At 54.3% G+C, this 27519-nt stretch overlaps 1 protein-coding gene across 2 annotated transcripts in view; it reads left to right on the top strand.

Annotated features, from left to right (window-relative positions):
* PRKCD (protein kinase C delta) overlaps positions 1 to 22359 on the top strand; it is a 33751-nt gene extending 11392 nt beyond the window's left edge. Inside the window, exons 3-20 of one of the 2 annotated variants that reach the window (XM_077129001.1) lie at positions 5074 to 5207; positions 6311 to 6510; positions 7883 to 7943; positions 8115 to 8277; positions 8382 to 8413; positions 9495 to 9580; positions 9866 to 9995; positions 10679 to 10779; positions 11370 to 11442; positions 11663 to 11760; positions 11912 to 12085; positions 12211 to 12302; positions 12805 to 12867; positions 13919 to 14057; positions 14214 to 14402; positions 14969 to 15097; positions 17048 to 17202; positions 22275 to 22359. In XM_077129001.1, the coding sequence (XP_076985116.1) occupies positions 5093 to 5207; positions 6311 to 6510; positions 7883 to 7943; positions 8115 to 8277; positions 8382 to 8413; positions 9495 to 9580; positions 9866 to 9995; positions 10679 to 10779; positions 11370 to 11442; positions 11663 to 11760; positions 11912 to 12085; positions 12211 to 12302; positions 12805 to 12867; positions 13919 to 14057; positions 14214 to 14402; positions 14969 to 15097; positions 17048 to 17202; positions 22275 to 22314 (2040 nt within the window). In that variant the 5' untranslated portion in view covers positions 5074 to 5092 and the 3' untranslated portion in view covers positions 22315 to 22359. Of the gene's footprint in view, positions 1 to 5073; positions 5208 to 6310; positions 6511 to 7882; positions 7944 to 8114; positions 8278 to 8381; positions 8414 to 9494; positions 9581 to 9865; positions 9996 to 10678; positions 10780 to 11369; positions 11443 to 11662; positions 11761 to 11911; positions 12086 to 12210; positions 12303 to 12804; positions 12868 to 13918; positions 14058 to 14213; positions 14403 to 14968; positions 15098 to 17047; positions 17769 to 22274 lie in introns of those variants that run through there. The other variant, XM_077129002.1, reaches the window with a different exon arrangement.
* Positions 22360 to 27519: the final 5160 nt, after the last annotated feature.

Here is a 27519-nt window from a genome sequence, read left to right as displayed (position 1 = left end):
CTCCCACCCCATGTCATTTTGAAACTCTGCCAGGGCCAGCTCTACCCCCTCCTGTTCTCGCTGCCTCTCACTCTCCTTCACTCCTACTGCCTGGGCCCCATTTCTCCTCCTCCCTCCTTCATTCATCCCTCCAGGCCACTGTGGACTGGATGGACCGTGGACTTCCCCCAGCCAGGGTCTGCATCCCTAGGAGGGCCTAGATTGACACTGCCCCTCTGTCCTGCCACCTGCCACCTGGTCTTTACTGGCAGCTGTTGGTGCCCTCCATAGGCAAGGGGCAGGGACCAGCCCTAAAGCTGGGCAGGTATGTGTGGGAGGGGGCTGCATGAGGTGGAGTGTGGGTGTACCCCCTCACCTCGGGGGTCTGGTCAGGGGAGCCAGAACAAGCCAATCAGGGCTCTCAGCTGATCCCTACTTGTCCTTGCTTTGCCTTCACCTGCTGCCTCTGGTTCCTTCAACAGGTACCTCACCCGAGAGCTTGGCCAAGGCTCTTCTTCTCCAGCCCCAGTTCACTCCTCTGTCCAGTGGGTGGCACCCTGTGGGCCTGAGGCAGAATCAGACACCAGACTGGGACTAGGGGCCAGGGGTCCCTCACTGTGGGGCCTGGCCTCAGTTTTCCCATCTGTATAATGGAGAGGTGGGCATGTCAGTCTCTGAGGGCCTGTCTCTTGGAGACATTTTGACTTGTTGGGTTTTATTTTTCACCTTTAACAAAATGGCTATCAAGTAAGTTACACGTGATTATTGTAGAAAAATCAGAAAATGGATTTGTGTTCCTATGGCTCTTCTCAGATCGTGTCCCCTGCCTCAATCTCCTCTGCTGGTACACCCTCACGAGTACAAGTATGGATGTTCTACACGTATGCTAACCTGCCAGGGGCTGCCTTGATGCCCCGAGAGCCCTGGCTGACGCAGTCACTCTGGTCACCTCTAGACTAGCCTCTTCCACTGCCCTGGACTCACTGGGAGCAGGTTTCCTTTTGCTCTGGAGGAGGTGACCTGCTTACTCTGGCCTGGCCCAGCCACTCCCTTTCTTTGCCTCTGGGCTATTGTTCTGGGACAGAGGAGGGAGCAGGGCTGGCAGGCCTCTGCCCCCTGCGGTGGGACTCCACTGTGGCCATGCCTCCCAAGGGTTGCTAATCTCAAGAGCCAGCCAGCTCCAGATTTGTTCAGGTCTGCATCACCCTGTTCCCCAGGTTTGGGAAACCAGAAGCTGGGCCTAAGCAGCTGGTACAGGAGGGGAAGCAGCAGTTCAGGGTTGGTACCACTTTAATTTGCAGAAGGGGAAGGGGCTCCTCAAGGTTGGGCCTGGGACCAGCCTGGAGAGGGATGGGCGGGCAGACCCAGGGCGAGTGCAGGGTGTCTTTGTCTTCATGTTTGTTTGTTTGTGTACTGTTCCCTGGAACATCTCTGCCTCCCATCCCTTTCTTTCTTTCTTTCTTGCCACATGGTACACGGGAAGGAACCAATGCAACATTAGGTAGGCCTGGATTCAAATCCTTCTTCCCCTACTTACTGGCTTTGTGACTTTGGGCCAGTCACTTAGCCTCTCTGAACCTCAATATCTTCATCAGTAAAATACCCACCTCCTGGGCGTGTGTAGTGATAAAGTGAGCTTATGCAAGGCCGTGACCTGGCATCTGGTGCATTGTTGGTTTAGAAAAGGAGGGTCGTTCTTATAAGTGAGGAAGCTGAGATTCACATCAGATCCTTTGACTCCAAGTCCAGAGCTCTCTGTTTCACAGGGCTGCCCTCCACTGTTGGGCACAGAAGCAGGAGAATAGAGGCTCAGAGCCCACAGGCTGGGAAAGCCCTGGCTGGCCTCAGCTGGCTCCAGAAACTTGCCTGTGAGGAGTGCTATATAGTTCCAGCCCCTGCCACTCCCCACCTCACAGGGCCCTGCAGAGCAGCCACAGGCTGGGGCTCAGCAATGGCTTTCCTTTGGGGCCCATGGACCTGGGCCTATTTGCATGGGGGCTATAAATAGCTGGCACACCTTACTTTGTGCCGTTACTTCATCCCTGCTTAGCTACTCTGTGAGGTAGGTTGGCAGACTCTGGCCCTGTTATGGAGAGGGGGCATCTGGGGCCCAGAAAGGTCGTACACTGATGGGAGTGGGTGCCTGCTCACGGCTGCTCTCTCCCTCCTGGGGTCTAGGTGGTACAGTTTGGGGCAGGGGAGCTGACAGAACCTGGCTGGGGCCCAGGCCCTGGTTTTAGTCCTGAGAAGTCAGTATTGGGTGACCTGACCCTAGGGTTACTGCTAGGTAGCCCCTGGGCAGCCTGTGCAGGCCATGGGTTCCCCTCCTCATGGCACTGTGGCCTGGCTGTGCAGGTTTGGGGCCAGGGCCTGAGCCTGCTGTGGTTATGGTTTTCCATCCAGTGGCTTCTAACTGTGAGTGGCAATGTGACCTTAGAAGGCTGGGGGGGGGGGGGGGCAGGCCTGAAGGGTGGCCTGTGGGGCTGGGTGGGAAGACTTGTCCATGGCTCTGTCTCACCCTCCTTGTCTGCCTCTGGCCCCCTTGTCTCAGGCAGGCCCCATGTACGGTTCCTCCTGCTGGCCGGGGCTGAGAGTAGGGGAAGCCAGGGAGCTTGCATGCCATTTGGGCCAGGCCCAGGGGAGGCAGTGGGCAAGAGGGGCTGGGCAGCAGATACTGGAGCAGCTGGGTGCCCAAGATGAGTTACTGTGTGGTTCTGGAGACTGGGTTTCCCATTCTGAGACATGGGGTCATTTTCAAAACTGGACCACTGGGCATTTGGAGTGGATGCGGTGGGAGGTGTGAGCACATATTGTAAACTACGAAGGGAGGAGCACTTTGTAAGCCATGAGGGATGGGTGCTTCAAGTAAGAAGGAGTGATGATAATGAGAGGACCCCTCCCTGAGGCCTGTTGCGTTGATACTAGCTCTCTTCCTACCTGAGTTCTCATCACAACAACCCTGTACCCAAGGTACCAGTCCTCATCTGGAAAATGGGGGTGACAGGCTCAGAGAGGCCAAGTGACCTGCCCAGAGTACCACGACTGAGCAGGTGTTGGCTGCAGGGTTGTATGCCCAGGCAGCCAGACCATTGTTTTGCCCCTTTACCCTGGAGCCCAGGCCCCTTGCAGCACACCTGCTCCTCCTTTGTCCCTGCCCACCCGCTGAAGCTTCATCCTCAGCAAACCAGTCACTGCACAACCTTGGTTTCGTGGATATCCTGTTAGGAATCATAAGACTGAGCTGTGTCTGCTGGGGTCAGGCCCTGGGCGTGTGTTTACAAGGGTGTGGCAAGTGTGTGCTGGTCAGATGCCCCAGCAATTGCTCTGGACCCCCAGGAATTGCTCACCAGGGTGCGTGAGGCCTGGAGGGGCAGGAGGGTCACACTCACCCAGGCCCTCACACACATTCACATCTGGCTCAGGCAGCCTTGTTCTCCACTCCAGCACTTGTATTCACAAGCACACACGCATGTCCAGGGCTGTGCACAGTCACACTCACACAGACCCGTCACACCCACATACATCTCATACACCAACATGCACACTCATGTGTGCTCCAGCCCAGGGAGGAGCCAGCATCTGCCAGGACGTGGGCAGCTGGCCTGGCTTCCCTGGCACTCACTGAGCACTCTCAGGTTAAAGGTCTCAGGCTAAAGGCTTTGGGTCCTGGACTCAGGCATGTGCTCACACACCCACTCTCTCTCCCACGGAGCAGAAGTCAGGCCTGGGTAGGTGACGTGGTGGGGGCTGGCCTGCCTGCTCCTTTTCCTCTGCTCTGGCTACAGGACTGGCCAGGCCTGCTGGGCTGGGCTGCAGGCTGAGACCAGTGTTTCCTGTGAGCTCATCTGGGCCTGGAGCTCCCTGCAGACCTAGCCACTGCTCTGGTGCCTTGTGGGGTAGCTGGAGGGTGGGGCACCCCAGGGGCGGGGCAACTGTTGTGTGTACATGCACACGTAGGGAGGCGTTCGACACTCAGTCCCCTGGATATGGGATTGAATGAGTACATGTATATGTGCACGTGCAAAGTGAACGCCTTGGTGCAGGCATCTGTGGTTGTGATGTACCCTCATGTAGAGCCTGCACTTGTGGCTGGTATCTATGTAGCTGTGTGAGTGTGCACACGTGTGCTTGCATATGTGAGCGTCCTCCACAGTTGGCAACCTGAGAAGATTCCCCAGGGTCGCCTTCTGTCATGAGCCCTGACTTGGGGAATGCCAAGGAACAGGAGAGTAGGGGGCTAGCCTGTGTGGTTTAAAAAGCACATTCAATGGTACATTCAACATTAAAATACAGTTTTATATTTGGGAAAATAAATGAGTTTGAAAGTACAGACAACCTTCTAGGCAGACAAGAGGCATTTGACCCTGAGGGGCTCAGAAGGGTCTGGTGCACGGATGCAGGTGGGGCCTCTCCCTGCCCTGGCTCCACACACAGTGGGCTCTAAATTAGTTCAGTTTCACCTTTTGGTTCTGGTTTAGTTGCAATTACAGTTTTCCTCTCTGAAAAGCAAGGGGAGACCATCTGGGCCCTGTTTGTCTTCCTGGGTAATTATGAGCAAAAGAATAAATTTTAAAAAACCAGAAGGGCTATGTGGGGTAGAGAGAGGGAGGAAAGGGTACTTGTCCTGCCTGTCCTGGCTGGCAATGGCCGGCCTGAGGTGCCGGAGCTGAGCACATACTGGGGAGCTGGCACACAGTAGATGCCTAGCAATTGGGTGCTGAGGGAGGGAGGCACTGGGTGGCTCTCCGAATGGGATCACAGACTCAAATGCCCCCAGGGCCCACGCAGGTTTGAAGCAGAGCGAAATGGGTCTGCCTGGCCTGGGGTAGCCTGGCAGGGGTTCCTGACAGAGGGGAGACAGCCATCCCCATGCCAGCTGGCTACTGCCCAGTGGGCCCAGTGTTGCCACATCTTCTGGGAAGCCAGAAATGCAGACATATCAAACTTCTCCATTTTTAACATTGGGAACTAGTACTGGTGCCTTTTAAGTGCTGTGTGCACGAGCCCTGGGGGGGAGTGGGTAGCTCAGTGGCTCCCAGGCTGTGCCCGTCAACCCTGTCCCAGCTGTCTGGCCCACCCCCTCTGTCTCTGCAGCCCCACTGTGGGCCCTGCCATGGCCCCATTCCTGCGCATCGCCTTCAACTCGTACGAGCTCGGCAGCCTGCAGGCCGCAGATGAGGCGAACCAGCCCTTCTGTGCCGTGAAGATGAAGGAGGCGCTCAGTACAGGTAGGGCTGAGGGCAGGACCCTGGAAGGCTGAGGATAGCAGTGGGGCTTAGAATTGGGGCCCAACAAGAGGACCCCTGGCTGTCGGAGGGCTCTTTCTCCTCATCCTTGTCTCCCTGCCCTGGCCAGCAATGGATTCAGGAGAGCGAGGCCACCAAGACTCACTGGCACCTCAGATGCTGGCTAAGTTTAAGCCTCTCTAGGGCTGGCTCCTCTTCTGTTGATTGTTTTACCCAAAAATTTCTGTCCGTCCATCTGTGCTAGAGTCTGTGCTGGTACTAAAGATGCCACTGTGCTCCAGGACTGACCTGACTCTACCCTCATGGGGCTCACAGTCAGATGGGGGAGGTAACATTCCCCAGATGGTAAGTCCTGTAATGGGAAGCCCAGAGGAGGCACCTGTCCCACCTGGAGTCAGGGTGAGCTTCCTGGAGGAGGCATACCCCTCATATGTTTCCCTTTTGCCTCAGTCCTTACCTGGCAAATCCCTGAAAAACCCTCAGTTTGCAGCTAAGCTGTCCCTTCCTACAGGAAGGCTTCCTAGATCTCTAGGCTGGATCAGACCACCTGATTGTGGGTGGTTCTAGAACCTTGGGCCTTGCTCACTTCAATCTCATCACAGCTTTAACATTTACTTGAGGTTGGAGTTGGTTCATGTTTGTCTACACCTGGGATAGGTCTATTTCTCTTTCTGCCATGTTCCTTGCCTCCAGTATCTGGCTAGCATGGAGGAAGCTCTCAGCCCATGTTCATCAAGTTAATGCATTAAGTGCGGGTGAAATCGAAGTGGGGCTAGAGGAAGAGAACCCCAGGAGGAAGGAACAGTGGGAGCAAAGGCCAGAAGGCGGGGCCTGGCAGGGTGCCCTAGAGGAGCCGCAGGGAGTTCCATGTACCACGGTGTGTTATGGGTGAGGCGAGGCTAGCGAGGTTGGCAGAGCCCAGTGGTGGAGGCTGAGGAGTGGGGCCTCCATCCCATGGGTGCCGGGGAGCTGCCAGGGGCCCTCGGGGAGGGACAGCCAGTCAGATCCTGCCAGGGCTGAAGGCTGTGGAGGGGCCAAGGAGGGACAGAGGGCCGCCCCCCACCTTGCCCAACGCCCCTTGGCAGAGCGTGGAAAGACGCTGGTGCAGAAGAAGCCGACCATGTATCCTGAGTGGAAGTCCACATTTGACGCCCACATCTACGAGGGCCGCGTCATCCAGATCGTGCTGATGCGGGCGGCCGAGGAGCCCATGTCCGAGGTGACCGTGGGCGTGTCGGTGCTGGCCGAGCGCTGCAAGAAGAACAACGGCAAGGCCGAGTTCTGGGTGAGGGGCGAGCCGCGCGCGCCGTGTGCTGGCGCGCCGGTGTGTGTGTGTGCCGATACCGATGCCGGGGCCAGAGCAGCTCCGCAGGAGCCCAGCCTGGGTTCAGACCCCGGCTCCGCGGTTCCCCAGCCGCTCCGCCTCGCAGAGCCTGTTTCCGCATCCGTAAAAGGGCGCTATGAAAAGTCCCTACCTTAGGGTCGGTTCAGATAAAAAGGGCAACTGGATGTAAAGGGCACATAATAGGTGTTAAAGAAAGCCGTTCTCATTATTACGGCGACTTCCTTCCCTTTTACTTTTTAAAGGCAGGAGATGCGTGTAGTAAAACATTTCAAACATATAAAAGAGTGTTTCTCCACCCCAGCACGGGGTCCCCAGTCCCCCTTCTCAGAGACACCCACTGTTCCCAGTTCTCTGTGGAGTTGCCACAAATATTCCCAGCCTAGGCAGGTGCTTGTGAGCTCAGTCATGGTCTTAACAGCAGGAAGTTGGGAGAAGGGGGAAGCTGGAGGCCCTGGCCCCCCCCCCCCCCACCACCGAAGCCAGGACACTGCACATGCACGGCCACGTGGCCGGGTGCTCTGAAGGATGCCAGGCCGGCAGAGCATCTTCCTGCCCCCCCCCCCCGGTTACGTGTGGCTCCTGCTGCCGTGATGTCTTAACAGGTACAGACCCCGTAACCGTCCGCGGCTCTGGTCAGACTCCAGTGAAGCGTGAAGGGGCCAGGGCAGGAGAACAGCTGGCACAGCCCTGCACCAACCCCCAGCCAGGCAGGCAGGGACTCAGGGGGCCTCCTCACCATGCTCTCTCCACTCCCCCAAGGGAGACTGGCAGTCCCCAGGCTGGGACCCTGGGGGTGGTGGGGGAATAGAGGCTCAGGCCCTGCCCTCAGGACCATCCAGTCGGTATGAGGAGGCTACAAACAGGTTGCGGGGGCGGGGGGGGTCAGTCAAGGAGGGCTTCATGGAAAAGGCGAGGTTTTAAAAATAAAGACAGAGAACCATCAAGGGATGTGTTAGTGTGAGTGTGTGTCTGTGTCTCTGTGTGTGTGTACGTGGGGGACAGGGTGTTTCCATTCTTGGATCCTTGTTGAGGGGGTGGCTGGGTCTGGGGGTGGGGAGTTTCCTTTCCCATTGTGTTCCCGGGCCACAGGGGCCGGGCTGGGTGTGGGCTGGATCCTTTCACTTCCCCAAATGTAATAATACCCCTGGCTGGTGGGGCGGGGCTCAGGGGCGGGGCCTGCCCACACAGGGCAGACAGGTGTCTGCCTGGGCGGCTGGGGCTGGCTTGGCCTCAGGGGGGCTGGGGGGGCAGCCATGGGGGTGGGAAGGCTGGCCCTAGCTGACCTTGTTGTCCCCCTTCTTGACCTCCACAGCTGGACCTGCAGCCGCAGGCCAAGGTGCTGATGTCAGTGCAGTATTTCCTAGAAGACGAAGGTAAGGCCCCCCCACTGGACTGGGGGCTTGGGTCCACACTGCCAGCTTCTGAGGCCAGAGCCAGGGTGAGGGTTGAAGGAAATGGCCCCCATCAGTGGTCTGTCCGGGGCCACCCCAGGTGGACTGAAGAGGTACCGTGCCTCTTTTTGACCACCATTTCGTGGCCCCCAGATTGCAAGCAGTCTATGCGCGGTGACGACGAAGCCAAATTTCCTACAATGAACCGCCGTGGAGCCATCAAACAGGCCAAGATCCACTACATCAAGAATCACGAGTTCATCGCCACCTTCTTTGGGCAGCCCACCTTCTGTTCCGTGTGCAAGGAGTTTGTCTGGTGAGGGCTGGCTGCAGCTGCTGGGGGCAGTTATGGGGGCTTGGAGGGCTCCGACAATCCAGGACTCCTCCTCGCTCACTTTGCCTTGGGAATTTGCCTTTCAGGGGTCTCAACAAGCAAGGCTACAAATGCAGGCGTAAGTGTCTCCACGGCCCGGTTTGTACACATGCGTGTGTGCTCACGTGCGAGAGTGCTTGCCAGGCCTTGTGTGCGTTCACAGGGATACTGGTGGCCCCTGTTGGGACTCTGTGTCTGGTCAAGGGGCTCTGTGTAATTCAGCCTGTGCCCACGAGACGTCCCATGTTAGCGTGCCTGTCTGTGTGTGCAGTAGCTGCCCCCAGGGGGTACACGAGCTGGCTTGCTCCTGCACATGAGATCTAGTTTGTATCTCTTCCCACCTCTGCCTTTATACCATCACCTTAATGGCCTGAAATTGGCTGTGTTGGGAGTATTTATAGCACTGAAATTGGCTAGTACTGCAAATCAAGGCCCTTCCCCCAGATAACTGGTTATTGGACATTTACCTACACAGCCCCGACTGCGTATGTACTTCTGTTTAGCTGCATGTATCTCTGGGTGCGCATGTGTGAGTCCACCTTTTCCCGTGATGCTGTGTGCATGGGACACTGTAGGGGTGGTTATGGGCACAGGCTGTGGAAACGGCCTTCATTCGAATCCCAGCTTTACTGCTTCTCAGCCAAACAGCCTTAATCCTGGGCTTCCACTTCAGCATCCATAAAACAGGGAAAATGGGGTCATTGTGAAGATCAAGCAAGATACAATATGTAAAGTCTGTTAAGTGCCTGGCACATGGCAAGTATGCCGCGTTTGTACGTGCAGGTGTCTCTGTGTTGGGGTGTCTGTGCACGTATGTGAGAGAGCTTGTCCTGGGGCATAGAGGAGGGAAAGGGGTCTCCTCACTTCTGCTCTGCCCCCCTGCCCACCAGGAGACCTGGGGCCTTCCCTTGGCTCTGAGACCCTCCAGATCAGCCTGTCCCCCCAGCCTCCTCCTCTCCAGGCCCCTCCTGAGCTGGCTGGTGGGAGGAGAGAAAATTCAATCTCTGGGTCCAAGGCTCTGTGAGGATGTGAGGGTGTGGGCGGTCAAGGAGAACAGTGGCTTTGTGTAGAGGGTTGGACTGGGCCAGCGGGTGCCAGCTCACAGGCTCTGCCCCCTCTCTGTGCCCTCCTATCACCCTCTGGGGCTGCACCACCTCCAGAATGTAACGCCGCCATCCATAAGAAATGCATCGACAAGATCATTGGCCGGTGCACTGGCACCGCAGCCAACAGCCGGGATACCATGGTGAGGCCGGGCCCAGGACAGGGCCCAGGGGAGCTGGGGGCTTGGCCGGGTGGGAGGGATTGGGGCTCTCCCCACCTCTTCCCTGCGGGGCTCCCCCTCCCTCCTCCCATCTTTCTTTACCCTTCCTGGCTCCCCGTCTTGTCTCCGAGGACCTCTGGATTACCCAGTCCCCAGTGGGGCTCTCTCGGGCATCTTGCCATTCATGGGGTTGGGGAGAGAGCTAGGGGTGCAGGAAGGGGTTGTAGCTGGCACGTGACCCTAGACCTGTGACCTCCCCCGCCCCAGTTCCAGAAGGAGCGCTTCAACATTGACATGCCACACCGGTTCAAGGTGTACAACTACATGAGCCCCACCTTCTGTGACCACTGCGGCAGCCTGCTCTGGGGGCTGGTGAAGCAGGGACTGAAGTGCGAAGGTACTGCCGCCCAGGCCCCAGCACCTCTGAACCCCCAGCTAACGGACACAGCCTTTGACCCACCCCACCACCACCACCCCTCATCTGAGATGGGGCCTTAAGGCCTCGGTGGCCTCTCCCCACCTGCCTGGCTGGCTCTGCCATTTACCTGCTGTGGCCCAACTAGAAGGTAGCCTCACCCTCCCCCCCCCCAGCCTCAGTTTCTTCAAATGTAAAAATGGGGGGAAGAGTAGGACCCAGAGAGTCACGGTGAGGGTCTAGGGAGCAGGAAGTGCATGACTGGGGCCTGCCACACTCCCACAGGGGCTCGGGGAACGCTGGTGCCCCCTTCGCCCCCTCTCCACCCACCATGTGTCATTTTGCTCCTGTCTTACAGGTGAGAAATGGGAGATCCCTTGAGGCGTGGTGATCTGTTTAAGTTGTTCCAGACATTCTTGGGAGAGTTTAGGATTAGATCCCATAATTTTTACTTTTTCTTTAAATCATGAACTACCTAAAGGGCACCTGATACATTTTGTTCCTAAAGTTGGGCTTCAGATGAATTTTTTCCTAAATATGGGAAGCCTGGCAGATTCCCCTGAAGCCCTGCTTTCCCCTGCCCTTTCCTCCACCCCTCCCTGCCCGTCCCTCCCGGGGCCTGAGGGCTGCCCCCCTCTGATGGCCCTGCCTCTCCCTCACCCCAGACTGTGGCATGAACGTGCATCATAAGTGCCAGAAGAAGGTGGCCAACCTCTGTGGCATCAACCAGAAGCTCCTGGCCGAGGCACTGACCCAAGTCAGCCAGGTAGGCAGGTGCCGAGGGGACCCCGGGCCAGGGGCAGGGGGGCAGACAGAGCCCCTACCCAACCCTGGGGAACTCTCGTGTGGTGCATTTACACCCAGGACCCCGTGTCTGGAAGATCTCAATTCGAGAATTAGGCAGCGGGGGAAACGGGCATGCGCTCAGGAGATGGTAGTTATTCAAGCAGTCTTTTACTTGAGGGTGAATTTGGGGGCCTTGGGTTGGTTGTTGGAACACTTTGAACTGAGAGGTGGGACGTGCATGTTTTGATGTGTGTGTTTGGGTGGGGTAGGGCTAGGAGGATGCAGCCAAAGTTAAAGGTGAAGTTCTAAAATCAATAAGAAATAAAGGCAACAAAAATCTATCAAGTACGTCATTTGGGGAGATGGGGCACAGTTTATTAAACTTTGCTTTGTCATCAGTGTTTTGGGGACCTCCAGGGCTCCCCTGTGTGGCTGATGTGTGTGCATGTGTGTCTGGGAGTCCTGGCCTCTGACCCTGCTTGAGGATGGACTGAGGGTGGGGGGGTCCTCTGTCTGGCCTGGGGGGCTCTGTGTGACCACCTGGCCCCCCAACCTCTACCCTTTCCCTAGAGATCCTCCCGCAGTTCAGGATCGGGGACCACAGAGCCTGTTGGCATCTACCAGACTTTTGACAGGAAACCAGGTTCTCTGGGGATGACTCCCTCCGTGAAGATGCCCCATTAAAGTGCCCGCTCCCCAGTGGCTCAGAATGGGGTGTGGCCTCCCCCCCCCGTCGAGGGAGCCCTGCCCAGCTGAGGGAGCCCTGTCCTCTCTGAGGCTCCTTACCCAGCCCAGCCCTGGGTCTCATGGGTGGGGGAACCCCCAGGCAGAGACTTGAGACTGAGCTCCCCTCTCTTGGGCAGACACTGGGACCTACGGAAAGATCTGGGAGGGCAGCAGCGTGTGCAAGATTGAGAACTTCACCTTCCACAAGGTCCTGGGCAAAGGCAGCTTTGGAAAGGTGAGAAGCCATGGGTCCAGGGCTCGGGAGCTCAGGGCCACCTGCTCCCTGCCCCTCCCTGACTTCCTGGCCAGGAAGGCAAAGGCTGGGCATCTGTAGGTAGGGCCTTTGCCCCTCCACCTCCCGCTCAGCCGCCTGGCCCGTCCACCAGGTGCTGCTTGCAGAGCTGAAGGGCAAAGGACAATTCTTTGCTATCAAGGCCCTCAAGAAGGACGTGGTTCTGATCGACGACGACGTGGAGTGCACCATGGTGGAGAAGCGAGTGCTGGCGCTCGCCTGGGATAATCCCTTTCTCGCCCACCTCTACTGCACCTTCCAGACCAAGGTGCCCGCCCTTCCTGCCGTCACTGTCCGTGGCTCCGGGTCTGCCCCCAGTGGCCCTTGGCGAGGGAGCCTCCCGCCGGCCCCCACCCACTCGTGTGCCTCTGCTCTCCTCCCTCCCCACCCTAGGACCACCTGTTCTTCGTGATGGAGTTCCTCAACGGGGGAGATCTGATGTACCACATCCAGGACAAAGGCCGCTTTGAACTCTACCGTGCCACGTGCGTGAGGGCCCCGGGCAGGGAGGGCCATCTGGTTCAGAGCCCACTGCCAGCCGGCCCGCCGTTCCTCTGGGCAGAGCGGTGGGGGGCCTTGGAGGCAGCCTGGGCTGTGCCCGCCCCGCAGGACCCTGCCATGGGGGTCCTGTCCCCTTCTGGGGCCTCAGCTGGTGCAGCCTCTCAGTGTCCTGCACATGCAGGACCCTGGCATGTGTCCTCTAGACCAGCGTGGTGATGACTTTTCCCTGTTTGCACCCACCACCTGTGTGCGTGTACGTGGGTGTGTGTACATATGTTTATCTATACACGTGTATGATGTATTTCTTATCATAAAGGAGAAAACTGTCTCATTTGCCATTTTTCCTTCATAATTTCCTTTCTGCCTTGGCTGCCAGCCTCCACTTGCCTGAAGCAAGAGGTGCCTGGTCAGGCCCAGGTGTTCCAGGGCACAGGGAGCAGCAGGGGCTGTGCGGCAGAAATCCCGGACACTTTCTTTCTCGCCCAGGTTTTATGCAGCCGAGATAGTCTGTGGATTGCAGTTTCTACACAGCAAAGGAATCATTTACAGGTGCGGGGTCAGGGGGCACACTGGGAGGGGAGGCTTTAGCCCCATCACATCCTCCAAATGCTCTGCATGAGGTTCATCCCCGCCACGGGCCCCTCTTGGAGTCAGTCTTCAGTTGGTTATTTACCAAAACCTCCCCCTCCAAGGTTGGACATCCCCGTGGCATCTCAGCTGAGGCTGGCCCAGCTCCAGGACCAGGGAGCTCACTGCTGGTCCTCAGGGGCGGGCAGTGCTGTGGGCGGGCAGGGCAGCCTGACGGGGCAGCATCTGCCCTGTCTTGGAGTGGTCAGTCTCCCTGAAGCCCCATCGGAACAATCTAAACGCCCACCAGTTGCCACTGGTTCCAATAAGTCACGGTTCCATCCTTCGTGGAATACCGTACACGCATCCAAAGGGCTGAGGCAGCGCTCGGTGTCCTTATGTGGGATGATGCCAAGATGGCAGATGAGAAACCAGTGGGTGGAGCAGTATGTAGGGAATATTAGGATTCAGGTTTAAAAAGGCAGGGCGTGAGATACATGCTGTGATTTACTCACGCGCCTTGACTTACTCTCCAAGGACAGGGACAGGGATGGGGGTGAGGGTTGGGGGGGGGTGCGTGCTGGGGATTAGAGGAAGATGAAGCTTACACTGCATGCCCTTTTCTAGTATTAAACATATATTATGTGTATATTATCTAAAAAACAACTAATTACATAAAAATAGACGTGGTCCCTGCCCTTGGGTGTCAGACAGATCTGAGCCTTGGGGCCTCTTTTGCCGCTCACCAGCCAGGTGACCCTGGACAAGCGATGTCACTTCTCTGAGCCTCATTTTGGGCCAGATGAGGTGGGGGTGAGGAGAGTGTGTGTGGAGCATTTAGCACAGGGGGGACAGCTTGCAGGAAACACCTATTTGTTGCATCTTTTTTCCGCTTCCTCTCCTCTTCCTCATTCCCTGGCACCCTTGGGAAGAGTCCTGGACTTTTAGGGCTGAGAACAGGGATACGGGGTGCGGTGCTGGGGGGAGAAGACTGGACCCCTGACCCCCCACCCCCGTTCCGCTCTCCCCTCAGGGATCTCAAACTGGACAACGTGATGCTGGACCGGTACGGCCACATCAAGATCGCCGACTTCGGGATGTGCAAGGAGAACATGTTTGGGGAGAACCGGGCCAGCACCTTCTGCGGCACCCCTGACTATATCGCCCCTGAGGTGGGCCAAGCCCTCCCCCCGCCCTCAGCCCAGCGGGGGCTTCCCAGGGCTGCTGGTTTCCGAGCAGGCCTAGAGGAGGGGTGGCCTGGCCGGGCTTGGGCTCCAGGGCCCCCCTCCGCCCCTCTCAGCCCTGGCGCTCCTGCTCTCCGCCCCCAGATCCTGCAGGGCCTGAAGTACACGTTCTCTGTGGACTGGTGGTCCTTTGGGGTCCTCCTCTACGAGATGCTCATCGGCCAGTCCCCCTTCCACGGCGATGACGAGGACGAACTCTTCGAGTCCATCCGCGTGGACACGCCCCACTACCCCCGCTGGATCACCAAGGAGTCCAAGGACATCCTGGAGAAGGTGGGGGACCCTGGGCCGGAAAAGGCCTCAGCTTCCTGCGTGCCCCAGTCCTAACGTATTGGGGGTACTGCTCCCCCACCACGCTCTCAGCAGCTCCTGCCCGAGGGCCTGGCGCGGCGGTTCGGAGTCCAGGATCAGGAGGTCTGGCTCTGCCCATGACTAGCTGGTCACCTTGGGCAGGTTGCTTAACCTCTTTGAGTCTTGGTCTCCTCATCTACAAAATGAGAATTATGAGGGAACCTGCCTCAGAATTCCTGGGAAGAGAAAATAAAGAATGCTCAGTTCTGGCCGGACAGATAGTAAATACTCCTCAATCAGTGAACGCCACTTTCACTTGAAGTGCCACCAGCACAGAGGCCCCACAGCCTAGCCTAGGACCTATTGTCTTCAAGGCACCTGGGGGTACGGCAGGCCAGAGAGGCCTCCCTCGGCCCCAGAGTCCCCCCAGACTGCATCCCTGGGCTGGGCCAGAGCCTGCCTTGGCACCCCTGGACTTGCTGGGGCTTTGCTGAAGCCCCCATCTCCCACGGCCCTCGGTGCTAACCAGGGCCTCTGCTGGCTTGCAGCTATTTGAAAGGGAGCCATCCAGGAGGCTGGGAGTGACGGGGAACATCAGAATCCACCCCTTTTTCAAGACCATCAACTGGACTCTGCTGGAAAAGCGGCAGGTGGAGCCACCCTTCAAGCCCAAAGTGGTACGTGAGCCTGTCCGGGTTGTGGCTGCCCATCTCGTGTTGCCCCCTGCCCTGCCTTCTGGGGTGGGCTCCGTCTCCTCTGCCCAGTCTCTCCCCAGTGTCATTCACACACTTTCCTCTGCTCCCTTCCTCTAGCAGACCTCCTTCCTCGACTCCTCTGGCACATTCAGTCACAGCCTCTGCCCTCGTACTCTCACCCTCTCTCTCTCTTCAGTCATTCAGCAAACACTGGTGGTTCTGGGGTCTGTGAGTCCAGCCATGCATGCTGTTGCAGGGATGAAGGCAGGGCACTGTGCTGTGAGAATCTGAGTTAAGGCCTTCATTCCTTCTCTCCATCCACTCATCCATCTGTCCAACCATCCGTCCTCTCCATTTTCCAATAAAGGCTGCTAAGTCCCCATGGATGCAGGCTATTGTTCTGGGCTGCACAGGGAGGTAGGAGACACAGGCCCAGAACAGGAAGAGCTCTTGGCCATTTGTGGGGAGATAAGACATGTGCATGCTGATGATAATTCTCCAGACAAGACAACAGTGTAAGAAATATCACAAGACATTGGGGGATCCGTCAGGAAGTGCCCAAGATGCAGGGGACAGGGTGGAGTCTGGGAGACCCCTTGGAAAAAAACAGGACATGAGCAGGGCTGACAATCAGGTAGAGGAGAGCTGGGAGACATTCCAGGCGAAGGAGAGGATGTTTGTTCAAAGGTCTGGAATCCACAGAGGCCCCCAGGAGCCGCAGGCTCCAACAGGAGAGCAGAGCCCAGTGGAGGCCAGAATTGGGAGCACCTCAAAAACTCTGGCCTCCCCATCGCAAGTGATGTTCACAGTTCCGCCCTTTCTCTTCTTGGCATCCCCTCCTCCGCCGGGGCATGCCCTTGCCACTGGCCAGGCTGTCAGATGTGCCCCACAGCTGTGCTTTGAGACCACAGAGCACGTTTTCCTGCTCCACGGATCTCACACTTGGATGGCTCCAGGCTGGGCACGTAACTAACTGAAACAGGCCAGGGCAGCTGTAAGAAATCACACAGCCACTATCTGTCCCTCACTTTGGGGATAGAAAGGGAAAGGATTATTTCCCAAACTAAGAGAACAAGGCAGATGTGCTCAGCAGGAGCAACTGGCAGTGGGGAGCGGTGGAGCCTGTGACACCTGTCCTGGGGGGGCCCCAGCGCCAAGGGTAGTTGTGTGAGGTAGTAGCTCAGGGCTGCCCTGCTAGTTTTCAAAAGGAGCAAAAAAAAAAAAAAAAATCTGGGTATTTGTCAAAATTCCTTTAAAACCCAATACTAGCCAAAATAAGTGTACCTGCCAGCTCAGTTTGGTCTGACAGCCACCAGTTCCAAACCTCCCTCTATTAGCAGCTCATCATATCCTTGGGAGTGAATAGGGGACAGCAAACTTTTCCTGTAGAAGGCCAGAGAGTAGGTATTTTAGGCTCTGCAGGCCAGATATTCTCAAAGTAGCTATAGACAATACAGCAATGAACGGGTGTGGCTATGTGCTGACAAAACTTTATTTATGGATACTGAAATTTGAATGTCATTCAATTTTCACATGCCACAATATGTTGTTCTTTAAAAATTTTTTCCTAAGCATTTAAAAATATAAAAACCTTTCTTAGTTTGTGGGCCGTACAAAAGCAGGCGGTGGGCTGGGTTTGGCCCATGAACTGTAGTTTGCTGGCGGCTGCTCAGGATGATGCCCAGCCTTGCTCTCCCAGGCCTGAACTCCCCGTCTTTCCCCCTGTCCCCTGGGTGAGCGGCAGTCGCTTCCTTCTTAGGGCCTCTGTCAGGCAGTTCGGAGAGGCTGCCCTTTCTGTCCCTAATAAGGACGGCTCTGGTCTGGCCCGGCCCAAAGAGGGATTCTGGCCTTGGGGCCAGGTTTTTGTGTCCCGAGGTGTTTGGGAGGCCGCCCCGCAGCACCACGCTCACCCACCCTGTCTTCTGCCCCCAGAAGTCAACGGGGGACTACGGCAACTTCGACCAGGAGTTCCTGAATGAGAAGCCCCGCCTCTCCTACAGCGACAAGAACCTCATCGACTCCATGGACCAGACAGCATTTGCTGGCTTCTCCTTTGTGGACCCCAAATTCGAGCGCCTCCTAGAAAAGTGAGGTTCCCAGACATGCCTTCCACCCTGCCCCACCCAGGGAGCCTGGATCAGCCAGCACCAGCCGCCCCCCCCCCCCCCCCGAGCCCGGCAGAGTGGGCCGCGCCCCTCGTCCGCACCCAGCCCTCCCTCCACGATAAGCAACAGTGCGATTGTCGTGATTTCTGCTGCTGTCCCCCTCCCGTTCCCCCCGGAGAGGCTGCGGCCCCTGCCTGGCTGGACTTCTATGGTACTCTCTCTGTGAACTGTGTGTGAATTTGCTTTTCCTCTGCCCTCAGAGGGAAATTGTAAATCCTGTGTTTCATTACTTGAATGTAGTTATCTATTGAAAATATATATATTATATATATATACATATATATATAATAGGCTGTATATATTGCTCAGTAGAGGAAAAGACCTGTGGGGGACTGGTGATGTGTCGATCTTTTTTTTAAAAAAAACTATATATGACCAAAAAAAAAAAAAAAATCAAAAACAAAACAAAACCAAAAAAAAGGGGGCGTGCAGGCTGTTTGAGCCCCCAGGTTCTTTTGTGTGTCTGAATAAACAACGAATGGTACTGACCTGACTGTCGGGAGGCGTTTGTCCCTGGAACCTGGGGCAGCCGCCCCCACTGTTGGCCACGCTGACCCAGACGCTGGCTGAGCTGTAGGCTCTGGACACAGAGCCTGAGGCCTTGTGCAGATGGGTTTGTATTTATGCGTTTCCTCGGCCCGGGGCCCTGGGCCTGAAGCAGAAGGCTTTTCTGGGAGGCTGCAGGGAGCCTTGGAGGTCTGTGGGGTGATGGAAGCGGAGGGAGCAGCAGCCCCCAGCAGCCGTGTCACCCAGTCTCCAGGCAAGAGGAAGAAGAATGGCTCAGCCTTCAGACAGGCCTGGATTCAGGTCTCGCAGGAGCCGAAGGATGCGGCCATGTCACTGAGTCATTTGATGCCTCAGTTTCCTCATCTGTAAAATGGGGGCATGGCAAGGAGAGGAGAGATGTAATTCTATGACTCATTGCTGCTTATCCCTTTCTTGCCACTGAGGGGTCTGCACCTGAGCTCTAGAATCTATTTCCCAGGAACTTGTGCCCCCCGGGGGGAAGAGGACAGACCAGGGTGGGAGGAAAAGGTGGGACAATGCCATGTGGCTGGGCCGAGCTTGTCGCCCACTGTGCCCCCGAGCAGGTCCTCCTGTGCTGGCCTGGTGGGGGCAGTGCTGGGGGCCCTCGCGGTCCCCCAGAGCCATGCCCACTCCCCACCCCCTCACCAGCCCCCTGCCTCCCCACTCTCCCTCCTTCCCCTGCTTCCCACTCCTTCCTCTCCACCTCTGTCTCTCCCTCTCCCCCTTCCCCATTCCTGCCCTGCTCTCTGAGGCCCGGGTCTCCTGGTAGAGGCGCCCCCTGCCCCACCCCCCAGCCGCTGTGGTCCATTGTCCCTGGAGGTGGGCGAGGCGCTCCCAGCGTCCGATTGGCTGGCCGCGGGGGCCAAGCAGCTGATTTCCAGCAAGTACATTTTTCTGGGCTGAGGTACAAGTTTCCACAGCTGAGTGGGCGGGATGGGGTGGAGCCGGTGCTGGCCAGGGGACAGGGCTGCAGGGACCCCCTGCCTGGCCACCTGCCAGGGGCTGCAGGGACGGTGTGTTGGAGGGGTTGGCGCTCTGTCCTCAGAAACCAAGCTCCCCTCCCCTCTCACCATCCTCCCAGCAAACATGGAGTCCCTGCTCTGCACTGACGCACTGAGCCGGCTGGACAGCCAGCCAGGAGAGCAGTAAACCCCCCAGATGTGGCATTGGGCCCCTTGGACTCAAAGTTGGGTAGGAGAGGGTATGGTGTGAGCTAGCTGTGTCTGGGGTGCCTCCACCCCTGCCTCAACACACAGGCCCCCCAAGCCCCCTGGCGTCGTGCAAAGGGGGGTTAGAACAAAGAAAGTGGTGTTTGGATTCAGAGTGTCTAGTCCAGCAGTCTTTAGGGCACAGCCTTGCACCTGGAGCTCTGGTTTTCTCCCCTGTGGAATGGGAATCGGTAGCCTATCAGCGAGAGGCAGTGGAGAGTGGTGGAAAGAATATGGTGCCCAGAATCAGGAGCCTGGGATTCCAGCTCCATTTTTCCACTCATATAACATAGACCCTTGACGAGTTCCTGTATCTGGGCCTCAGGTACCTCGTCTGTAAATGCAACCATTAATCTCTGCTGCCTCGTGAAACCTTTAGCCCTGGGGAGCTCCTTACAGGACTGATGCTGCATGCCCGTTGGTGCCGGGCACTGGCCCCCCAAATAAGGACTGGGACTATGGTGCCCACCCAAGCAGCCTGAGACTGGCAGGCAGCTGTTAGGAACACTGCCAAACTGCCTGGGGGACTGTGCGGCTCCAAGCCTGTTTCCATCCTTCGGGTTGGGTGCCTGGCCTGGCCCGGAGGCCTCAGGAAATGCCTCTCATGGTTGGATTGCGAGCCATGCTTTCACTGGGACCTGGGAGTCGGGAAGCAGGCGGGGCTCCCTCTCCTTTCAAGTGGGCATTGGATGGACCCAGGCCCCACCTGAAGTGTGTGCCAGGTCCTGTGCTCAGAGCTGAACTGAGTAACACAGACAGTCCGGGGTTCAAACCCTGAAGCTCTCTAGCTGTATGACCTTGCTGAAACTTAACCTCTCAGAGCCCCTGTGCTCAGCTGCAAAATGGGGATGACCATGTGCTGTTGATAAACTTCAATGCTGTCTGTAAGCGCATCTCACTGGCCCAGCACACAGATCTTGCTTCGTGAACAGCAGCTGCTGTGACCCTCTCTGGGGCAAAGCATGGTCACAGCAGGGCATGGGCCTACTGACCGCTCACTGGAATCCTCAGGCATTCTGGCTGAACCTCATTGGAACAACCTGACAGGTATTACAACCTAAGATGTGCCCACCACAAGATCCAGTGTGACCCCTTCCTGGGCAGAGCTCCCCAGAGGCACCTCCCCAACAGGCCCCAGGAGGCTGGTCCAGGATGCACACCGCTGCATGGGTTATTGGGGAAAATGACCAGAAGTGGAAGAGCTGGTTAAATGCTTTCCTGGCATGGAATGTGGTGCTGGGCCAAAAGATCAGCAGAAAGAACAAGTTAGAGAATCAAAGTTTCACTGATTCCATTCCCGTGGTTCCATGTGCAAGCCAATGAAGGCCCCACCATCTGGGAGCACAGGGCGGGGCTGCAGAGAGGAAAGATGCCCCTTTAGGGCAGTGGCTCTCAAACTCAGTGTGCAACGCATCTGATAAAAGACACATATCCACCATGCCACGTTTCTAACCAGCCAATCTCAGTCCAGGCTGCACACTGGGACTCAATGCCCAGGCCACCCGGTTTAATTAACTGGGGATTTGATGATTTCTAGAGGGGGCTTGGGCATCAGTGTTTTTACAGCTTCCGGCTGGCCCAATATGCGCAAGGATTGAGAGCCAGCTAAATGAGGTCTGGGAATCTGTATTTTGACCCGGAGCCCCAGAGAAGATGACCCTCGGACCTCTGGGAAGCACTGCTTGAAACAGGCCCATCCTGGAAACAAAAAGTCACCTGTCAGGATCGCCCAGCCCGTGTGCCGGGGAGACCCCAGCCCTGCGCCTCCCAGGACTCCAGGGTCCCCTGCCCGCGGGCCCCGGTGGCACAGCGGAGTGAAACCTCAGCCAAAGCCAGGCTACAGCGCCCTCTGGTGGTTGTCCGGCTCCGTGGCACTGCAGAGGGGGCAGACGCGGGAGGAAGGGAGGTCCCGCAGTGTCCACGCCCCTCTGTGCCCTGGTACTGTGCTGGGTTCTTACTTCCCCCAGCAGTTTCACTGAGATATACTCACATATTATATATAATCCGTCCAAAGGGTACAATCAGTGGTTCATAGTATCTTCACATAGTTGTGCCTTCCTCACCACGCTCAATTTTAAAACAGTTTTTACTCAAAAAGAAAAAAAATTTCTACACATCCCATAACCATTATCTGTTATCCCCCTTTCACCATTATTGACCCTTAGTGTTGGTGTGATACATTTGTTTCTGTTGATGAAAGAATATTAGAAAATATATATATATATATTGTTAAAAACAGGTGCCTGTTGGTCAGCTGTGTTTCATTCATAACAATGTCTACTTTGAAAAATGTATAAAGATTTAAAAAGATTTTAAAAATTTTATGGAAGAAAAAAATTTTTTTCCCATGATTTTTGTAAGTTTTATTTACCAGTTACCCTAGCCCCCTACTTTTTGCAAACATTTTTTATTATTAAACATAACATACATACAAAGAAATGAACAAAAAGCAGTGATTTTCAAAGCAGATACAGAATGGGTTTCAGAGTTTGTTATGGGTTACCACTCCACTATATCAGAGTTTTCCTTCTAGCTACTCCAAAACAGGAGGCTAGAATAATTTTTTTTTCTTTTTTGTGAAAAATAACATATATACTAAAAAGCTATACATTTCAAAGCACATTGCAACAATTAGTTGTAGAACAGATTTCAGAGTTTGGTATGGGTTACAATCCCACCATTTTAGGTTTGTACTTGTAGCTGCTCTAAGGAACTCCCTTATTTTTGAGTCTTTTTATAACTAGTGCTTTGTTTTATTAAGTTTTTAATGTATTTAATACAGTATTTGTGTGTTAATTGCTCTGTGTATTTTGATATTTTTATTTAGAGTTTTTTTTTGCCCTTTGACACTATTGTAAGCTGCTTTTGAGTTACAGATGCTATCCTTTACCCCTTCTTAATATTTTACAGCAGCGTATTTTTTTGTAACTACGGCTAGAATTTTTTTCTCTGTTTTGTTATTCTGTATGTGAAGGATTATAACACAAAAAGTTACAACCAAAAATGTTCAGTTCTGAATGCTCAGAACTGCATATTTCTGCAGATTGTGTGGCATTTGTTTCTCTAGTGTGATATATAAAGGTGTAATTAAGACAGATTTCTATTCATCTGTTTGCCATTAGTTGTGCTTTAGTAGTATAAAAGTTAATGTATACTACATGATCTTGCATCAATTTTAAAGCCTCTGCATAATTGATTTTTAAAAAGCATGACACTTTTGTTTTTAATAGACTTTTTTTTTTTTTTTTGCATGGGCAGTCTCTGGGAATTGAACCTGGGTCTCCGACATCGTAGGTGAGAATTCTGTCACTGAGCCACCATCACACTGCCCTTAATAGACTTTTAAAATGATAATTTTATGCTTACCATGGAGATCTTTGTACAGTTGAATTTTTGACATAGCAAGGCCAAAAATAACTTTCTGATTTTTTTTTCTTCTGCATAAGTGGAAAGGACATTTTTCACATATAAAATATTTTCAAAAGAACTTTATCATTGTGCAACTAACAACAATAACTAGCCCTTAATTATGGTGACAGTTCCTTATTGGTGTGTGTAAGATTATTCTAGCAACTATCGCAGTATGACACAGTTGACAACTCCCTCCCCCATACTCCATCACCCAGACAATGTTAACTATAGTCCATAGTTTGCAGTAGGTGCATTTTTTCCCATGTGCCAATCTATTATTAACTCCTTGTAACAGTGACACACATTTATAATAGTATGTGAAAGAGCTCCTATCATTTAGAATCTGGCAGAACCGTCCCAGCAAGGAGGTGTGGGAGAACGATGTTACAGAGACTCAGAGACAGGAAGGCTACACGGCTAGACTTTCTGGCTCCATGTCCAGCGTTCCCCTGACGTTTTAAAGAGGGTCTCGGGGCTGCCCAAAATCTCAACCCCCTTCTCTACCCCATCATTACGATCACATCTCCCCAATTTATTCCTTATCAAGTTGTGAATTACTGATATGAGCTGAGAAGTCCCTGATTGCAACAGGTGTTAATAGCAGGAAATAAGGGCACGTCAGGCATTTGCCAGAGCAGGAGGGGCTGGTAGAGCTGCAGCGCTTTCCCTCACTGCCCTGGGCCTCACCCTGGCAGTGGTAGAGACTGGGAGAGGGTGTTTCATGGGCCTTTCCATAAGAATGCGTCCCAGAGGAGCTACGTGAAGGCCCACAGATGCCAAATGGAACCCCCGCAGGAAAACAGAGTCTGAAAGCAACAGAGCCCAGGAGCAAGGGACCAGCAGATGCCAGCCACGTGCCTTCCCAGCTGACAGAGCTGTTCCAGACAGCATCAGCCTTTCTTGAGTGGAGGTAACCTCTTGTCAGTGCCTTAGTTTGGACATATTCTTGGCATTAGAACTGTAAACTTGAATCTTATTAAATTCTCTTTTTAAAAGCTGTTCCATTTCTGGTATGTTACTTTCCAGCAGCTTTAGCAAAACTGCTAAAAAAAAAAAAAAAAAGATAGGAGGGGAAAGGCAGGCCCCAAAAGTGGAAGCCAAACCCAACTCAGTCCTGGCCAGCTCAGGCTAGACCAGCGAGCTTTGGGTCACTCACCGGGCTCTTCCTCCGTGTTTCTCGTCACGTGAATGCAATCTTAGTCACTTCTTAAGTGGGCCCTAGGAGATCCCTAATTTCTTCTCTTTCCCTACGTTCTAGTTTGCTAGCTGCCGGAATGCAATATACCAGAAACGGAACGGCTTTTAAAAGGGAAATTTAGTAAGTTGCTAGTTTACAATTCTAAGGCTGATAAAATGTCCCAGTTAAAACAAGTCTATAGAAATGTCCAATCTAAGGCATCCAGGGAAAGATACCTTGGTTCAGGGAGGCCGATGAAGTTCAGGGTTTCTCTCTCAAGTGAGAAGGCACATGGCGAATAGGGTCAGGGTTCCTCTCTCAGCTGGCAGGAAACATGGTGAGCACGGCGTCATCTGCTAGCTTTCTCTCCTGGCTTCCTGCCTCATGAAGCTCCCCGGGAGGCATTTTCCTTCTTCATCTCCAAAGGTCGCTGGCTGGGGACTCTCTGCTTCGTGGTACTGCAGCATTCTCTGCTCTCTCTGAATCTCCTATTCTCCAAAATGTTTCCTCTTTTATAGGACTTCAGAAACTAATCAACACCGACCCGAATGGGTGGAGACATGTCATCACCTAATCCAGGTTAGCAACCACTCTCGAATACATCACATCTCCAGGGAGATGATCTAATTACAGTTTCAAACATACAATGCTGAATAGGGATTAGAAGAAACGGCTGCCTTTACAAAATGGGATTAGGATTAAAACACGGCTTTTCTAGGGGACACACATCCTTTCAAACCAGCCCACCCTACAATAAAATACATCATCTGAAGGCCCTGGCAGTTGCCCCTGCGCAGGTGGACACAAGTGCCATGGACTGAGTCGGGGTGCTAGGGTCTGTTCCCGAATCCGTACGTCCCTGCACGAACCCAGCGCCTGCTGCCAGCGTGGGCCGGCTCACAGTCTGGGTCGGGCTCTGTGCTTCGTGCTTTACCTGCACCCCTTTTGTGAACGAGTAAACTGAGGTTCTCAGATGTTAAGGAATTTGCCCAGGGTCCCAGGGACACTTAGCTCTGGTCTGGATGCTCCCTCAGCGTTTGTGAGCTGGTTCCCCTCTGAGGATTCCTGCAAGTTCAAGCCTTCTCTTCGGTTTAGGTTCAGTCAGGGAGAGAGAAGGAGCGGGTCCCTTGTCCTGGTCCTCAGGAGGAGAGGAGGTGGACCAGGCAGTGGGCAGGGACAACGGAAGTCAGCTAGGAGGGGTGCAGGAAGGCCGACACTGGAAGCAGCCTTGGAGGTCACAAAGCCAACACGTGTTTTGCAGAGCAGAAACTGAGGCATGCAGTCAGTGCTCAGAAAGGGGCAGGGGCTGGGCCAGGATCATCCAGGAAGGCAGCAGCAGGGATGCTGCAAGACCCTTGGAGGGTGTGGCCAGGTGTGTCCCCAGCACTCCTCCTCCTGTGCCCAGCACAGCACGGGGCGGGGGGCAATAAATGTCATTGAGCCCTGCCCCTTCGCTGTCCGCACACCTCCTCCCGCTGTGGGGAAGGGGCAAGGGTAAGGAGGAGGTAAAAGCAGGCTGGGCCTCCAGACCTGCTTCACAGAATTAGCAGGGGAGAAGGTGCTCAAGGCCAGGCCACCCTCAGACCCTCAGAGGTTGCATCCGTCCTGCTGGTGGGAGGGCCCGCCCCGGCTGAGGGTGGGAACCCCGTCAGGGGCAAGGCAGACGTGCAAGTCCTGGCCTGTGAGATCCACCTTCAGAGTACGGGCGAGCCCTCTCCCAGGTGCTTCCTGGGTTTTAAAAACGTGAGTTCAGAAACAATTAGGTCAATTAGACACACTTTGCACTAATAAAATAAAGCACTTCACAAAAATACTTGCGTTGAATTAAAAATGAATTTAATTGTTCTTGAATGTCCTGTTTTGGAAACAGGTTTGTTAAAAAAATAAATAAGTAAAAAAGGATTGTTTTTAAACCTTGGCTCAGGCTTGGCAATAGCTTGATATCAAATATCCCAGTTCACAGTGGACCCACGGCATGTGCAGGGCTGATGGCGAAACCATAGGACACTGGCGTGGAGTCGGATCTGGGCCTACACCTACCTACCCAGCCCTGAGCAGATCACTCGGCCTCTCTGAGCCTCAGTCTCTTCATCAGTAGACCTGCTTTATAGGGTTGTTGTGAGGCTGGCGCATGGAAAACTAGAGCACACCTGGCCTGCAGTCAGTGCTCAGGAGATGTAAGGATTTTATTCTTATTCTTAACTCCTTGAACATTTTACATCACTCCGTAATGTCTGCCTCATAAGAATGCCACAAGTGTAAGGCATGACTGGACCCAGGTTTGGTAGCATCCTGGGGCCCTACAGAACAAGAGACGCAATTTTCCTTGGTGGGAGTGGGGTGAGCGCCCATCCTGGCATCAGGGTCCTTCACTTCCTCTTCACTCACTCCTCACCCGGGGCCTTGAGCTGTCCACAAGCTCCGCAGCTGGAAAGTAAATATCAAAGCTTGCCACCAAAGCAATGCATCTCTTTGTGGTTTTCAATTATGTGAAAGAAAAAAATCCAAATGTGAATGTCACATGTCCCAGTTCTTGACTGGCACAAATTAAAAGTCAAATGATATGAAAAGCACTAATTACCATCATCGCAAAATTCCATTGAAAGTTTCAGCAGTAGCAGAAAGAGTCCATGGTGTGGATCCTTCTCTGCCCCCTCCTGTTTGGTCTTACAGCCCACCCTGAAATCTCTCCCTCAGCTCAATCCTCGACCATCCACCAGCATGTTCCAAGGGTAGAGCTGGAGAAACTTCTGGAAGCCCCAAATGCATCCCCTGCTGGTGATATGGGTACCATATTCTGTTGACGTTTCTTGAGCAGCTACTAAGGGCAGACCCCGCGCTGGAGGCTTGCCCAGGGCATTTGTGGCTGTGACCCTGAAATGGAGGCTGAACTCATTCATTCACTCCGTGAACATTTAGGGAGCCCTGGCTGCATGCCAGGTGTGGTGCTGGATGGTGGGGAAATGGATGCAAACAAGGTACAGGCCACACGGCCCAGTGGGGAAGCGGATCTGTGAGGAGACAATTACAGTACAGGAGGTGCAGGGATGAGGGGCACTGAGGGACTGGGGAGGCCAGAGGAGATGCTGGCTTCCTGGGTGGGTGGCAGAGGCCAGAGAATGAAGAGGGGCACCTAGTCTGAGTAGCTCTCACTATCAAAATGGCAAAACTTTTAAAGTCTGATAGTGCCAAGTGTGCTGGTTTGAATCTGTTGTGTACCCCAGAAAAACTATGTTCTTTAATCCTCACTCAGTATTCCTGGGTGAGACCTTATTGATTGTTTCCATGGAGATGTGATCCATCCATTTGTGGATGGTAACTTTTGATTAGATGGTTTCCATGGAGATGTGTCTCCACCCATTTAAGGTGGGGTTGCTTACCGGAGCCCTTTAAGAGGGAACCATTTTGGAAAAAGCTTTAAAGCCACGAGAAAGCCACCAAAACCAAGAGATCCCCTGGGGAGCCACTGAATATTCCTGGAGGGAAAGCTAGCAGATGTCACCACATGCCTTTCCAGCTGAGAGAGAAATCCTGGACGTCATAGGCTTTCTTAAACCAAGGTATTTTTCCATGGATGCCTTAGATTGGACATTTTTATAGACTTGCTTTAATTTGGACAGTTTTGCAGCCTTAGAATTGTAAACTAGCAACTTAATAAATTCCCTTTCTTAAAAGCTGTCTCATTTCTGGTATATTGCATTCTGGCAGCTTGCAAACGAAAACACCAAGGGTTGGTGAAATGCAGAGCAGTGGCCCCTTACTCTCAAAAGTGAAAATGTAGGACTTCCAGAGAAGATGGCGGCTTAGTAAGATGCGCGGATCTTAGTTTCTCCTCCAGGGCAGCTACTAGGGGAGTAGAAACGATACAGAACAGCTCTCAAAGCCACGACAGAGATAAAAAAGACAGCGTACCCC

This window comes from Tamandua tetradactyla, chromosome 15 (genome assembly GCF_023851605.1).
Source record: "Tamandua tetradactyla isolate mTamTet1 chromosome 15, mTamTet1.pri, whole genome shotgun sequence".
NCBI classification, from domain to species: domain Eukaryota; kingdom Metazoa; phylum Chordata; class Mammalia; order Pilosa; family Myrmecophagidae; genus Tamandua; species Tamandua tetradactyla.
Note: the sequence above shows the minus strand (reverse complement) of the source record. Positions and strands in the feature narration are given on the sequence as shown.